Genomic DNA, 17,020 nt, shown 5'->3' on the forward strand with positions numbered 1-17,020 from the left:
AAATAATACAGCTCTTAGTGGCTCTAGAGAGCAGCTTCCTAGAAAATTCTGTTCACTATGAAGCATTCAGTAAGTTTAAATGAGGCTTTGTGAAAGAGAAAACTAGGGTCTTAAACTGAAGAACATTCAACCAAATGCAATTTCGTTGAGGAAATGCTTTGAAATATAGCATTGCAAGGCAAACATTTCGATCAAACCATTTGTTTTGCACTTAGAATGAAGGCCAGTGACAAGATATTCTAATGGTTTAAAAACAGAAATAACCTCTTGTATCTTTATTAAAGCACTTTTTTTTAATGAATACATTTAAATTTATATTTTAACTTTTTTAAAACGTATTCTAGGTGGATGAAATTCTGGTTATGCGTTACAGACATGATTCCTGTCAGTGGAGTTTGCTCCATGTAAACAGTACTTTGTGGATTGTTGCATTATATCTCTTTCTGGCATCCTTGCATGGCTTCACAAAGTCATGACTGGAGTTTAAAGATTGGCTATTCATGGATCTTTACATTACACTCATTTTAAAACATACTGTATACTGCCTTGTGGCTATACTTTTGAAAATGTGTGTTTAAACCTTTATTTCTGTGCAGTGCATTGTCCCATAGACCTCCATTGTAAATCCATTACTGCAATCATCATTTTGCTTATTTTTACAAACTGAAAGACAAGTTTAAATTAATTTCTATGGTAATTGACAGCATGTCAAATATGTTGTCGATAGAGCTGAAGTTGCATTAAACTCCAAACAGTCCTTTTATGCCTTAATATTTACATTTACTTCTCCTCTGCATCACTTTTTTATTGTTTTAAAAGAAATTGATTAGAGAGGGTTTGTTTTTTAATAGATGTAGGCAGTTTTGCTTTCAGTTCACCACAAAACTAAACTGGGATAATTAATCATGTTTTTTGTGTGTGGGTGCTGAAACTTGCATACAGTTGCAAATATTTGTCATCATCGTGGCTTGATGTTTTGGCTGACTCGTGTGTTTTTTTTTTGTGTGTAATGTGTTTGCATATACAATATGTATGAACTGCATGTGTGAATTTCCTTCTGTTAATGCTTTCATGAATGTTACTGCATATGGCCTCATGGGGTCTGTATGTATTTGTGTTTTATTGATTGTGGTACTTGTAATTATTTGCAGCTTTGAATTTTTGGCTTATTTTTTCGTGTTGTATTGTCTTTTTCTTTTCAGTTCCCTCTGAGATTGTTGGACAGGAGCTGAGGTAAGACAATTTAGTTCAGTACAGAAACATATGCCAGCAAATTTTTTCCTTTACATTTTCAAATCCATGTTTGTTCATGTTTTCACATTATTTACTGTGTCACATGGCACGCCACCTTACAAACAAAACACATTTGACATATTTGAAGCATAAACCCATCATCAACAATACTTACCATCAACAAAATTATTGAAAGCTATGGAAATCAAATAAAGGAAAGAAGACTATATGTTATTTAAGCTTGGTGAAATTCTAAATTGAACTCTGCACAATGGATTAAAATATAGTCTAGTGTTAAGGTGAGAGTGCCGATGCTTATGCATGGCCGGATCATTCATCTGTAATGCTATTTTCCTATACTGTACAGTATGTCACTAAATTACACTCATGACAAACATATCACCTGCAACACTGAGCCCAGATCAGATTGGAACACCTGCAAATGTGAAGATAAAATCTCAACTACATTTTCTGATTAAAAATTAGAATACTGATAAAACGAATGGATGAAAATAGTAGGGACCACCAGGAGAGAGGAAGGGATTTAATTAAATAGAAGAATGGCAGCAGCGGGGTGAGGATTAATGAACATCATCGATCACAGTTCCATCGTATTGACAAAACAATTATTTCCGCAAATTCAAACTTCTATGATCGTTTGTGTTTTCCCTGGGTGGCCATGTTTTCACATGATTAACTATTTAGCACACAATAACCAAGAACTAAAAAAAACATTACTAATTTCAGCCCCTTTATCTCTAACCCTATTCAGCTGCCCTACACCAGGATGCAATGGCTCAGGCCATATCAGTGGCAAATATGCCCGGCACAGAAGGTACGACAGATGACATGCCCATCCGGTGCTCCTTAGCCTCTGATTCACCTCCATCTGTGGCCACATAGCCTTTTTCTGATCCTAAACACTTTTCAGCCTGTAGTGTAGTTCTTCTTAATCGTTATCTCTTTCTCTGAATGTCTCTCTTTTTGATTATTGGAAGAATATTACAGTTATGCTTATTTACACGTGTATACATTCAGAAAGCCATTTGAGCCGTGCCTCATGTTTATAGATCTATCTCTGCCACCCGCCCGATAGCGAGGCTTTTTAGGTGAGGGCTTTATTGAATTCCACCCTCCACCGATTCTCTCTTTCTCCCAACATCTAACTCTCTCTATTTATTTTTATTGAAGTATAAATAAGTGTTCCAGTCATCTGGCTGTGATTTAAATATATTTTTTTAAGCCAGCACAGTGTCCCCCACAGGACAAAATCCAACATTGCTCCATTCCTCATCTGAGTTTTCATAACTTTTTCACTAACCATAGAGCAATGGCATATTTCCTGCCATATACAATGGGGTCCAAAGGTATAAAACCACTAGTGAAAATACTATTTTGGATTTAATGAAAATATTGTCATTGCAAAATACATTACCAGCATAACAATTTGAGTGAAGAGTGAAAAGTTTAAATTAAAGGGATAGTTCACCCCAAAATGAAAATTCTCTTACCATTTATGCACCCTCATGCCATGCCAGATGTGTATGACTAAATTTCTTCTGAAGAACATTCAGGTTAATAAAAAATATTTGTAGAAGAATTTCTCAGCTCTGTAGGTCCATACAGTGTAAGTGAATGGTGATCAGACCTTTGAATGTCCAAAAATCACATACAGGAAACAATAAAATTATCCATAAAACTCAGTGATATGATAGGTGTGGGTGAGAACAATATTTAATTCCTTCTTTACTCTAAATCTCCACTTTAACTTTCACTTTCAGATGGGCACCACATGTGACTTTCAGATGTAAAAGTGCAAGTGAAAGTGGAGATTTGGGGTAAAAAAGGGCTTACATTTGTATCTGGTTCTCAGCCACACCTGTTATTTCACTTCTGAATATATTGATTTAACCACTTGAGTCATAGAGATTACTTTGTTATTTTGGTCTGATCACCATTCACTTACATTTTATGGACCTACAGAGCTGAAACATTCTTCTAAAAATCTTATTTTTTGTTCTGCTGAAGATAGAAAGTCATACACATCTGGGATGGCATGAGGGTGTGTAAATAATGAGATAATTTTCATTTCTGAACTATCCCTTTAATAAATTTACAAGAATTCAAAAATGTCTTAGTATCTAGTATCCAATGACAGCATGCAATCAAGCAGACATGGACTCCACAAGTTTGTGGAAATCCTAATGATCAATGTTACCCCCAGTATGAGTTGTGAATCTTCTAAAGCGTATCATGTGTGCCTTGATGGAAGCAAAGTAATCTGACAATATGTACGAGTTCATATGTTCACTTTTTTTCTTATGCACCGATCAGCAACAACATTAAAATCACCTGCCTAATATTGTGTAGGTCCCCCTTGTGCCGCCAAAACAGCACCAAACAGCATCTCAGAATAGCATTCTCCACAATTGTACAGAGCAGTTATCCGAGTTACCATAGACTCAGACAGTTCAAACCAGTCTGGCCATTCTCTGTTGACCTCTCTCATCAACAAGGCATTTCCTTCCACAGAACTGCTGCTCACTGGATGTTTTTTGTTTTGATTGTTGGTGCCAGATGGGCTGGTTTGAGTATATGTTTAACTGCTGATCTTCTGGGATTTCTTCACACAGTTTCTAGAATTTACTTTGAATGGTGCCAAAAACAAAAAACATCCAGTGAGTGGCAGTTCTGCAGTCGGAAACACCTTGTTGATGAGAGAGGTCAGGAGAGAATGGCCAAACTGGTTCGAACTGACAAAGTCTACGGTAACTCAAATAACCGCTCTGTACAATTGTGGTGAGAAGAATAGCATCTCAGAATGCTATTCTTAGATGTGGGTTCGAGATGTTTTGCGTCACAAGGGGGACCTTCACAATATTAGGCAGGTGGTTTTAATTTTGTGGCTGATCTGTGTATTTAATTGGTGACCTTGAAATAGTGCAGAAACTTGAATATTTAATCTCTGCAATCCTACAAATTTCAATGTGGTCTCAGACTTTTAGACCCCACTGTATATGCAATTTACATGTTATTCCTTATTTCTACACATAATATACACTCACCTAAAGGATTATTAGGAACACCTGTTCAATTGCTCATTAATGCAATTATCTAATCAACCAATCACATGGCAGTTGCTTCAATGCATTTAGGGGTGTGGTCCTGGTCAAGACAATCTCCTGAACTCCAAACTGAGTGTCAGAATGGGAAAGAAAGGTGATTCAAGCAATTTTGAGCATGGCATGGTTGTTGGTGCCAGATGGGCCGGTCTGAGTATTTCACAATCTGCTCAGTTACTGGGATTTTCACCCGCAACCATTTCTAGGGTTTACAAAGAATTGTGTGAAAATGGAAAAACATCCAGTATGCAGCAGTCCTGTGGGCGAAAATGCGAAAATGGTCAGAGGAGAATGGGCCGACTGATTCAAGCTGATAGAAGAGCAACTTTGACTGAAATAACCACTCGTTACAACCGAGGTATGCAGCAAAGCATTTGTGAAGCCACAACACGCACAACCTTGAGGCGGATGGGCTACAACAACAGAAGACCCCACCGGGTACCACTCATCTCCACTACAAATAGGAAAAATAGGCTACAATTTGCAAGAGCTCACCAAAATTGGATGGTTGAAGACTGGAAAAAGGTTGCCTGGTCTGATGAGTCTCGATTTCTGTTGAGACATTCAGATGGTAGAGTCAGAATTTGGCGTAAACAGAATGAGAACATGGATCCATCATGCCTTGTTACCACTGTGCAGGCTGGTGGTGGTGGTGTAATGGTGTGGGGGATGTTTTCTTGGCACACTTTAGGCCCCTTAGTGCCAATTGGGCATTGTTTAAATGCCACGGCCTACCTGAGCATTGTTTCTGACCATGTCCATCCCTTTATGGCCACCATGTACCCATCCTCTGATGGCTACTTCCAGCAGGATAATGCACCATGTCACAAAGCTCGAATCATTTCAAATTGGTTTCTTGAACATGACAATGAGTTCACTGTACTAAAATGGCCCCCACAGTCACCAGATCTCAACCCAATAGAGCATCTTTGGGATGTGGTGGAACGGGAGCTTCGTGCCCTGGATGTGCATCCCACAAATCTCCATCAACTGCAAGATGCTATCCTATCAATATGGGCCAACATTTCTAAAGAATGCTTTCAGCACCTTGTTGAATCAATGCCACATAGAATTAAGGCAGTTCTGAAGGCGAAAGGGGGTCAAACACACTATTAGTATGGTGTTCCTAATAATCCTTTAGGTGAGTGTATTGGAACCTGTGATGTACTGCCATAATCCATCCTTTTGTTTAGTAATTTTTCATCATTATTTTGTTCGTCCTTGTTCCATAGTGCTCTGAGTTGTCCATTGGCCAGAAAAAGGCGGCTACATGAAGCAGAATTAGAGCAGCCTGCCTCCAAGAGGAAGTCCCACCCACTGAAGCTGGCAATGGATGAAGGCTTCAACGCAGAGAGTGAGGGGAGTGGAGAGGAGACAGAGATGAGGGAGGAAGATGAGGATGATGAAGGAGCACAGAAGCAGGGTGGTGAGCTTGAGCACAAAGTAGAACATACGCAAGCAAATAGAAACACTGATACAGAGGAAGATGAGGGTGATGAAGGTTGGTGATGGAAAGTAGTAAAGAATCCCTGTTGAAAAGGCCAGTTTATGTTGTGTTTTGGTGTGCAGGTGTGCTTGTGTCCAAACCATGCTTCTACACTAGGTTAACCTTTTCAGCAGGGATTTGTATCTGTTAGTGTCCCATGTTGCTTCAATTGACAAGCCGAGTGTATATTTAATATTTTAAGGGTTGTCAAATAAAGGAAATAACGTTACAACAATCTTTCCTTCTCTCCAACACAGAGGAGTGCATCATTATTGAGGCCTCTAGCTCAGAGAAGCCTGAACTCTCAACCTCTGAAGATCTCTCCAACTATCAGCACATATTGGCCAACTCAATGCTACACTTCAACAACAACTGTGGTACATCACCCCAACTGCAACAACAGCCCACCACCGTGGAAACAGAAAATGGTATCCCTTTTCCGGAATCAGAAGCAGAAGAAGAGAAAGAAGAAAATAAAAGAGAAGAAACCGAGAACCAAGTAGACATTCTGGCGTCCAAGGAGCATGGAGTGATGAGGAATTCAGTTGAGATGGAAGAAAAGGAAGAGGACATTCACATTGAGGACTCAAAAGAGACAGACCGCCAGTATTTTACTGAAGACATGCACACACAACAAGACGAGGATGATGATGATGATGATGAAGGACTGGGGTCTGAGATGCAAAAGGAAGAGATACTCAAGGAGGAATACAATGACGTTACATCTGAAGCAGAAGGGGAAGGAGAATCCCCAACTACGGTTATCAATGCCACTCAGGGATCCCTTGTAAGGGAAGACCATGTTTCCCACAAATCTAAATTGCCAGAAAACTACAGCTCCAGTAACACCAGCATGGCTTCTCCTATGGTCTTCAAAGTGCAGTCGGAGGAGTCGGAGAGGGATGCCGAAGTGGATGGAATCGATGACGATGGGGACGACGACAGTTTGTCACAGCGATCGACAGTGGCGGACGAGTCAGAGATGTATGATATAATGCGGGGGAACTTGGGGTTGCTGGAGCAGGCCATTGCCTTGAAAGCCCAACAGGTCAAAGCTCATTGTGAGCTCGCATGCATTCCCGAGCACCACCGTTTCTTTGCTCTGGACGACCGGCCCAACAAACACTTGGAACATCTCCGCAAAAGCTGCTTTGGAAAAGGTCAGATATTTTTCAATTTACCCATTAATTGTTGCATTCAACATTATATACAATCTTTTGACTTTACTGAACACATTTCTGTGTAAAGTTGTTGCATTTGATTCAATGCAATTAAATTTATGTCTGAATGATTTTACCAAGTCTTTAAAGGTTTTTACATAAAACCATTCTTGTATAATTTGCCTCATTAATGAGACAATTTAATGAAAAGTGGTTTTACGAAGTCTTTACATTGTCTTTACACAGAGCCATTCTTACATAAATTGTCACATTCAATAAAATTCAGTTGTTGCGACAATTTACATGAGAATGCTGGTATTAAGTCGTTACATGGTATTCAGATAGACAAACCATTTAAGTAGAACTTCGTTCTGCTTTTTTTTAAAGAATGGGGCCTAATGTACAGTATATGCATATATAACACTCATAATGATTTATGACTTATGAATAAATGATTTCATAAGTGCACCCAGTGTGTTAAACAATCGCACATATGCATTTTTCGACACACCCCACACAAGTGCTCAAATATCAACAAATTATCATAAATAAACACCCACACATGATTAATCAGAATGAAGATTAAAATGGCAAGCTCTTGCTCGGGCAAAGAATTGCAAGATTAATAATGGGGGAAGCAATCTGGAGAGTATAAATGGGTCAAATGAATTGGTTTCCTTAGATAAACTCAAGCCATAGTCTATAATTACTGAAGCACTTAGAAAGAGAGAGAGTGAGAGAGATGAAGAGGAAAGAGAATGTGTGTAATTAGATTGGTTTGGCACGTGTTTATTTGTTTATTGGTTTTGTTTGTGGTGTTGTTCTGCTTTCGGTTGACACCGTGCCCGGTAAGTGTGCCACTGGATTCAGCCTCCACACCGCCTTTATAACTGCCCTCCGCACGCTCCGACCAGTTTTAATTAGGAGGTGCATGTCTCGTTAACATTTCAACATTTAATTAGAGAGCCACTGGAGCGCACATGCAAGCTCTTTCACTCTCTACGTCTCTCACTTGCTCTCTCTTTCTCTGTCTCTTTCTCACTATTCTCTCTGTCCTCACCACTTTTTTCATGTTTTCCATTTTTCTTTTGCCCTTGTATCTTCGTTTGTTTATCTCGGACCCCACACAGAGTTAATATAGTTAAAAAAAATTTAAATATAGTTTTATTTCATTTTTATTTTTAAATTTTCATTTAGTTTAGTTCAGTTTAGTTTAGTTTAGTTTATGTTAGCTTTCACCCTATGACTGTTAGTTTTTGCTTTTTCAATGTTTTCTGGTTTCAGTTTAGTTGTATATTTTAAGTGTTTAGTTTTTGTTTTACTTTTAGATATAGTGTTTTTCAATGCATTAAGCTGATATAGTTCAAATGTGTTTAACATTGTTACATTTTATTTCAGAGCCATTTACTTTATTCAGAACCATCTAGTTATTGCTATCTAGTGGAATTTTACATGTTTAATCAAGGCAGAAGGTAAAGGTTTCAAGTTTTATAATATACTTAGTATAGTAAATATACAGTAAAATGAAAACTAACTTTAGTCAGTTTTGTGCAGTTATGCCAGTTTTTTTTATTTTATTTCAGTTAATGTAAATATTTTCATTTAGCTTCTATTTTATTTATTTTATTTTGTGTTATTAACAGGGATAATAGACGGTTCATGGAATTAAAACAAAAACCGAAAACGAAGATTTTCTCTTTTTTAATTTTTTGGCAGAAAGTAACCGAAAACAGGAACAAAGTCCCTTTCAATTGTTCCAGAGTAAAAAAGTTATTTTAAAGGCTGGTAACCAGCTAATAACTGGATATTTTAGTTCAGTAGTTTTTTATGAATTTTTTATGAAACCAAAGTTTATATAGTTTATCACAATACATTTTTGGAATTACACGACTTCCTGTCATGTGCTCTGATTCTGAAGGAAACTACTGTATCACACATTTCTTTGCCTAATTGCATATTGTGGAAGAAGCCTTCTGTGACATACTGAAGACCGTATAAACAAATATATAAAATGTCTCAGAAAAAAACGAAACCAAAAACAGCATGTAAGATTTACTTATTTTTTCTTTTTTTCAAGTTTTTGCAAACATGTTTTATTCCAGCATGGAATGGAAACTTCAAAGTAGAATATTCTGGCTGTAGCATTGTTGTCGGAGAAGCCAGTATTTCAACTTAGCATGTTTTCTAATTTTCTAATGACATATTATGGTCATTTTATGATTTAGTACAGTAAAAACTTTACATATAGCACCTTTAAAAAAATCTTTGTTCATTGAGTACATTTCACTTTAAAATCTAATGTGGCTCTTAATAGCATTCAAACGTATATAAAATTATCATTCAACGCTATACACTTTTAAGACATATTTTTTAAATAGCCAAATGAGGCTAAGTGAACATTATCTTAAGACAACGTAGGAAACGTTTCTTAGCAGGTGTGTGAGCTGCACAAACAGACCTCAACCCCTGAGGCACAACACACAATGACTGTCAGTGCCGGTCAAGCCATTAGCTGACATAGGCAAGCGCCTAGGGCAGCATTACTTCTAGGGTGCTACTGAGCCAATTTCAGGCTTCAGCATGTGTCCAATCTGTGTCGAACAAAATGCGCCCTGTCCGTTCCGATAACGTGTTGTGCGTTGGTGCCATTTTTGAAAATAAAAAAAAATAAAATAATAAAAATAAATAATTATAATACACAAAAGGGAGCATGTTCCCAGACCCCCCTACAACATCATGGTACAATAGATGGTGTACTTGATGGGCCCCAGACTCCCCAGTAATGATGAAAGACTACTGTACAAATGCCCCTGGTGTTAAACATTCTGTACAATGTAAATAGATCTTTATGGCGGTGCACCTTTGCTTTTTTTCTTTCTTTCTTTCTTTTTTTTTATATCTTAAACCACTTGGTTTGGCTTACGTGCACTTTACAATAAGTTTATTTTTATATATGGTGATACCCATTTATGATGCTTACTTAAGCCACAACATGCACTTGTATATTTCTTCTCAATATTGTTTTTATTAATTATTTGCTAGATTGAGTTTATACATATTTGTGATGTATTTATGTTTTCATTTGAACTTTTTTGGTATAAAAATTAATACATAATTTTCTAATGGGTGGGGGTGGAGAAAACAAACTCCATACATAACAAAACAACAAGTTGCTAAATATGACAACAAAAATAATGACAGTGTTATAAGACAGGGTAACAGTGAGATCATGCTACCTCATTACTTATTCATGCATGTTGGGGAACATTAGCACCCATCTTTGTAAATGTAACAAACAATATTAAGTAATATTTACTTATAAGTTGAAGATTTAACTTTTTACATGATTGAACGGAGTACAGATGTAGAATTTGTGTTCAAGTTCAAGCTTGAATTAACTTCTTCAAGTAAAAAGTACTAAATAATTTCTGCTATATTTATTTCACCTCAAAATAATAATTTCAGTGTATTTAATATACATGCACAGTTAATCCAGATACAAGGATAAAGATTAGAGATTAAAAGTATGTTTCTCTTTTGTTTCTGAGTCTTCACTGAATTATTGTTAGATATAATGAATGCAATGATTTGATGCTGCCAGGTTTTTACTGATAAGCAGATCTGTTATTGAAATAAATTATTAAAATAAAATATTAAATCAATGATTATATAATTAAAATAAAATAATTTTGCCCGCATAATATTACATTTTTAGTGTGTGTGTGTGTGTGTGTGTGTGTGTGTATGCAGGAGAGAGAGATATTGGCTATTATTTGATTTTAGATGGCCAGATGTATATTTAAAATATTTATATAATATTTAATTAACAATTAGCAAATAACCTCGTACACCTGAAAAAAAGTTGGTATGTGCATAGGGCATATACTATAGTAAAGTAAAAAAAAAAAATTCCTTCACACTACCTTAGCATGCAAAGAATACCACTAAACATTTATTGCAACGTTTAGGCCACATGAACTTCATCAGGCATTTACCCTATATTCAATATTAAAAATACTTTTATTGAAAAGATGTTACTTTATATGCGCAACTCTATAATGTGCTGTGACGAGTTGGGGGGCGTGGCCAGGCCATGAGGGTGCACGCCTGGCACAGAGTTTCCCCAATCAGCAGGAGGAGAGATAAGGAGGAGCCAGGGATGCCAGAGAGGAGAGAGAGACACACACACACACACAAACACACACACACGTGTCAGTGTGAAACAGTGTGTTATTGTGTGACTGAAAAGTGCAACAATAAATGTCTATGTGTACTGATCAACCCAGTTCCAACTTCCTCCTTAGTAGGGAAGGCAGAGGTCTGTTACATTGGTGCCGAAACCCAGGAAGGAGGAAGCTGGGTCTGGGTTGAACAGTACACATAGGCATTTATTGTTGCACTTTTCAGTCGCACACAATAACACACTGCTTCACACTGACACATTGGCTGTCTCGTTTGGAAGGATGTGTCTCTGGAGGTCAGCCGCATACATCATCGAGGCTGTCTCATTTCAGAAAAGTGAGTGGGACACTTTGAATGCGACCTTCTTTCATGGGAATTCGGAGGATGCATGCATCCTTCATGGGCACTCACAACCAACAATTCTTTGCTTCAATGGGAATGTCTAAAAAATTATGCCAATTTGCCTGTAAATAATGCAATGAATGAATTCCCAAGTTGTAGTACCTCAGTAGATGGGTGAAGAGTATATAATATGTATAATTATATTAATATATAATTGAAATATAGTATTAGACTAAGAATACACCTGTAAAATCTTTACATCATTATAACTCTCCTGTAATGTACCTCATGCATTCCCTTCCAGGATGACTTTGTTCCCTTCTCACTCAAAGTGCTCGCGCTTGTTAAAGAGTGGCGTGCTGTCATAGCAACCATGTTACGTTACGTTTTCGTTTGTCCTACAAAGACCGTCTTGTTTAAACGAGACTTGTTTAAAGGAGGACATTCAGTATACTGCAGTCGTCAAAGGACGTATCCTGCCTAGCATGCAGCCTTCCAAACGAGACACAGCCATACACACACACACACACACACACACACTGTCATTTTAGAATACTGACATTTTAAACTTTAAAAACAGTTTTTTCATTTTGTTCTAACCGGTTACCAATTGGAAAGGAGGCTGCTGAACTTCTGCTCCGGAACGAAAAAATACTGTTTCTGCTCAGAACGAACAGAAATAAAACACATTTTGTTTTTAGTACCTGGTTATTAACAATGATAATACAGCCCCACACAATCTCTCTCACTCACTCGCTCTCTCGCTCTCGTGTAATATGGAGATGTGCTTTGCCAATCGTAAAGTCTGTTTAATGAGCTCCATTTTTCAGGACATAGCCCAATAAACCCCAGTGCACCCTCATAACACTCACCAGAGATAATGATCCTGTATGGAACCTTGCACCTGCCCGCACAATAATGACCATAATCATCACCGTAAATGTGCCCTCTAACTGGTTCACATGCAAATGTAACAATTTCAAGGGAGCATGAAACCTGTGTTTGTGTGTAATGTGTGTGGTAATGTGCCCAGGACATTTCTGTCCCAACAAAGTGATGACGTCTTTATATAAATTATAACTGACAGGTGTTCTGCTGCTTACAGAGAGTTCTAGATCAGAGAAAAGAGAGATCAAATGCCCAACCCCTGGGTGCGATGGAACAGGTCACGTGACCGGACTCTATCCCCACCACCGCAGTTTGTCAGGCTGCCCTCACAAAGATCGGATCCCACCAGAGAGTGAGTCAACATCAAACCACAGCAACTGCAGAATCTGCCACATTGTTTGAGTGTCATAAAATCCACATAAAAATACAAAACATCACTTTAACATGTTCTTAGGATAGGATGTCTTTTTGTTAACCTGTCACATTTTTCATTTAAAAAACAATGCTTCTAGAAATATCTTTTTAAGTCCCGGGTCATTTCATTGACTGAATCTCTTTCCTTTCTGCACTGTGATTGGTTGATTTTCAGTCTTGGCCATGCATGAGAATGTCCTGAAGTGCCCAACGCCAGGCTGCACTGGTCAGGGTCATGTCAACAGCAACCGTAACACACACCGCAGGTACAGAGTCTCCTTTTACACACAGACACTTACACATAGGACAGGACAGGATAGGATAGGATAGGTTATATCTCCCATTGATTTCTGTTTTTAAAACAAAATGTGCACTAAGTATTTTTTTTTGCTTGTGTTTCAGAAATGAATGTGTTTAATATGAATATTAAATTATATGAAAGTGAATCTGAAACCTAATGAAGCATCATGCTAAACCAAACATGTTGTGTTAGTATGCCATTGTAGAGATGCCCTATTCACAGGCATATTTGTCACACATGATTAATTAATGAAACAGTAAATGTCCAGTAATAGGGGGGCATCAGGATAAAGTGAATTATTGTTATCTGGTAATTTTATTTCAGCATGGCAGCACCCATGAAATGTATGAAAAAAATTATTGCACATATGTAGATTAAAAAGCACTTATTTTAGGACCCTGATATGACTTTGTCCCATCTGAGTTCACATCATTTTATACATGAGTGTCAAAGGTATTGTGGAAAACATTACTTGGTTCAACTTTAAGCTAATTCTTATTACTATAGATTTACCATATACCTAAACTTTTGGTGTTTTTACACATGAAATAAGTACCCCTAAAAATAAATGTTTTTTTTTTCTCTCGCTTTTACTGTTTGTTGAGACATTTGAAAACTTCTCAGTTACGTACAGTAGGCCTATGTAACCTCAATTTCCTGAGATGAAGGGAACGAGACATTGCTTCAGGAAGCTGACGCTATGGGAGTGTCCTTCTACACAACCTAGTTGAAACCATTCTACAATAATGGCAATTCTAAAATTGGCTATGGTGTTTAAGCCTTGCCCTTTTAGGTATGTAGCTGTCTGGTATAAAAGCAGGCGCTCAAACATTTTCTGACCGAGGGACAAGAGCGCATCTAGGGATGGCGACTGACATGAATATGACGCAAGTGAATAACCCTCATGGTGGGCCAGGAGGGGAAAACTCAGAATGGATATATTAAATATAGTCATATATTATGAATTAGCCCCTTCACAAACCCAGTTGGAAAGGAACTTTATTTGTAATTATAGTGCCTGTGTCTTTTGGGGACTACAATGGTCTGAATGCAGGCAGTTGTATAAAAAGTCAGGAAGCCCGTACTTAAAAAGAGTATAAGTATATGATGAGGTGCCAGCTTCAGGTGCGTGATATACAGATACAGTCAGCACATAAACTTTGAGCATTGACGGAGTGAGCCCTGCGTCCAATCGCTCTTAAAGAAATGTATGAATTTCAGGTATGGGGCAGTTCACTGGGTTTTTGCTGTTTGAAAAGCACCAATTAGTGAACACATTAAATTTTGATGCATAATGGTGTCTTGTGGATGGTGCTCTAGCCTTTAAAATGGTGTTTATAACTGAGTTAATTCTGGCTCATGCGCTGGGCTCTGTTCAAAGGCCATATGTGTAGGCTCCACAGCTCTAGCTGGAGATGCCATATTGTGCCTTGTATTTGAGAGAGTATGTCGCTCTTCAGCGGTACTTCCCATGGAGGCCTGTCCAGTATTTCTACCATCTCCAGAAACCAGGACTGACTGGGCCATTTTGGCGCAATTAATTGAACTGTTTCCAATTCCACTCAGACTTTGCTGATGACAGAATGATGGAGGCACACTGGGGAAAACGCATAATTACACTTCACCGCCCATACATGGGTCAGCGCATTCTGGTGACTTATACACGCCACTACTATTGTGTTGTCTGAACAAATATGGTGATTCACAATATCAGAATGGAAAGCTCTCAAAGCTAGAAAGACAGCCAGTAGCTCTAATTGGTTGATATGCCAAGTCTGTCTTGCACCGTCCTGTCCAGGTGTCAAAAGTTGTGTTGGATGCATCTGTGTTTAGCACTTTCCTTCTAAAAATTTGACCCAGCATAACACGCTGTTGGTAGAAGGCCGGAATTTCCATGGTGCTTGAGCAGCAAGACAGCGGCGAGTCACCGCGATGCACATGTGCCCGAGGCTCCAGGCGAGAGGTCTCATGTGTAACAGACCTAACGGTATGACGGTGGATGCTGCCACCATAAAACCCATTTTCTGAAATGACTTCAGTGGTAATGTTTTTCCAGTTTGAACTGAGACGGACACCAAAGATTGGTTAGCTATGTATAATTATTTCATCATTATATATAGAATTGTTGTTATAAGAGGGGTTTTCTCAGCAAATATTTGTATATGCGATTAAATTTGATTAATCATGATTAATTCATCAGGACACAATGTAATTAATTCGATTAAAACTTTTTATCGATCTACAGCCCTAATATATATATATATATATATATATATATACAAAACTCCTGCTGAGGCGCTGCCGGGTATCAGGATACTGAAGCGGCACGTTCACCAGCGAAGCATCAAGTGGTGAGGCGGAGTAAATGTTCGCCGGAATACTGCAGGGGAGCGGAGAGTCTTTTTGTTGCCATGAAGATCCCTTCCACTGACTCGTGTATGTCGACGGTGAAGTCGTAGAAGGCTTCTAGATGAGAGATGAATCACTGTCTTGAAGGAAGAAAATTCTGAGAAATGGTGTTTGAACACCCACTTTTATACCAGACAGCTTCACGCCTAAAAGGCGAGGCTTAAACACCATAGCCAATTTTATAATTGTCATTATTGTAGAAAGGTTTCAACTAGGTTGTATAGAAGGACATTCCCAATAGTGTCAGCTTCCTGCCGCAATGTCAAGTGTACTGAATCATAAGGGAACTCAGTTTTCCAAAGTATTTCCCTCACTCACTCTTTGACTTCTCCTCCCTTATCAGTTTGTCAGGATGTCCCATCGCTGCTGCTGAAAAGCTATCCAAAAGTCATGACAAGCAACACCTAGCTCAGCCCATGGGCGAACATCTCAAAGGCAGCCCTAACTCTGACCGTGTACTCAGGTAAACCCAAAACCAATCAAAACAACCCCAAAAACTGAAAACATCAGTAACAGCAAACCTACACTGTGTTCTGTCTCCTCCCGTCCTTAGCCACTATGTCAGCAATATGTGTCCATCAAATGCACCAGTTGTTGTTGGTTAGCACAGCTGTCAGTCACCACTGGACGGAACTCACTTACCACAGCATGATTGATCAGGCATTGCAGAACATCAGCCCTCCCTTTCCATTGCACTTCTAATATGGCACAGCCAGCCATTTTATTCTGGGCTTGGGCCTCAAACCTGCTAGTCTAATTATGCCACTGATAAGCTAATTATGGGACTTACAGGGCATGAAGTATTGGAAAAATAATTACTTTCCTTCAGGAAGCATGTCCGTGGTCAGACAAAGCAATGTGGATTATGAAAATAATAAGCAGTCCTATCTTATTAGTGTTATTCTGATTTAAATGAGCATCAGTGCACAGAGGAAGTCCATTAAGGGAAGATGCCGACAATGAGAAGTCACCAGAGAGACCTTTGACGGCTTTGCATGCCACCCTGCTAATGGGATGCACTGACTAATGAAGAGACAGGAAACAGAGGCTAATATCCTTTACATGCTGTTGTCAGACAGACGGAGACGGTAATGCGTGTAGGTGTGTGGGTTTTATCCTTCTAACCTAGCATAGTTTACGATTGAAATCTGTTAATGATGTTAAATGCAGAACACGGTGACATTGTCCACAATGACATCCCCACCTACTGTACATGCAAGCATTTTATGTCTTTTCAGATTTCAACAGGCAAATGGCTGCCAAGGTTTGCAGTTCTCAAGGAAAAGGATTTAAAGTAACAGTTCACCCAAACATTCTTATTATTTACTCACCCAAAACTGTATGATTTTATATCTCCTGTGGAACAACAAATAAGTACTTTAGCAGAATGTTGCCACTGATTTTTTCCATGCAATAAAAGTGAATGGTGAATAGGAGCTGTCAATCTCCAAAAATGAGAAAAAGCACAATAAAAGACATCCAT

General features: G+C 38.4%; 1 protein-coding gene across 4 annotated transcripts in view; it reads left to right on the plus strand.

Moving 5' to 3' along the window:
• myt1b (myelin transcription factor 1b) overlaps window positions 1-17,020 on the plus strand; it is a 170,883-nt gene that overhangs the window by 128,101 nt on the left and 25,762 nt on the right. For 3 of the 4 annotated variants that reach the window (XM_052105813.1, XM_052105812.1, XM_052105816.1), the window contains 7 exons: window positions 1,203-1,233; window positions 2,006-2,068; window positions 5,588-5,781; window positions 6,099-7,001; window positions 12,631-12,765; window positions 13,003-13,093; window positions 15,881-16,000. In XM_052105813.1, the coding sequence (XP_051961773.1) occupies window positions 1,203-1,233; window positions 2,006-2,068; window positions 5,588-5,781; window positions 6,099-7,001; window positions 12,631-12,765; window positions 13,003-13,093; window positions 15,881-16,000 (1,537 nt within the window). The remainder of the gene's footprint in view (window positions 1-1,202; window positions 1,234-2,005; window positions 2,069-5,587; window positions 5,782-6,098; window positions 7,002-12,630; window positions 12,766-13,002; window positions 13,094-15,880; window positions 16,001-17,020) is intronic. The other variant, XM_052105815.1, reaches the window with a different exon arrangement.

The sequence above is a fragment of the Xyrauchen texanus genome, chromosome 35, assembly GCF_025860055.1.
Source record: "Xyrauchen texanus isolate HMW12.3.18 chromosome 35, RBS_HiC_50CHRs, whole genome shotgun sequence".
In the NCBI taxonomy this organism is placed as follows: Eukaryota; Metazoa; Chordata; class Actinopteri; order Cypriniformes; family Catostomidae; genus Xyrauchen; species Xyrauchen texanus.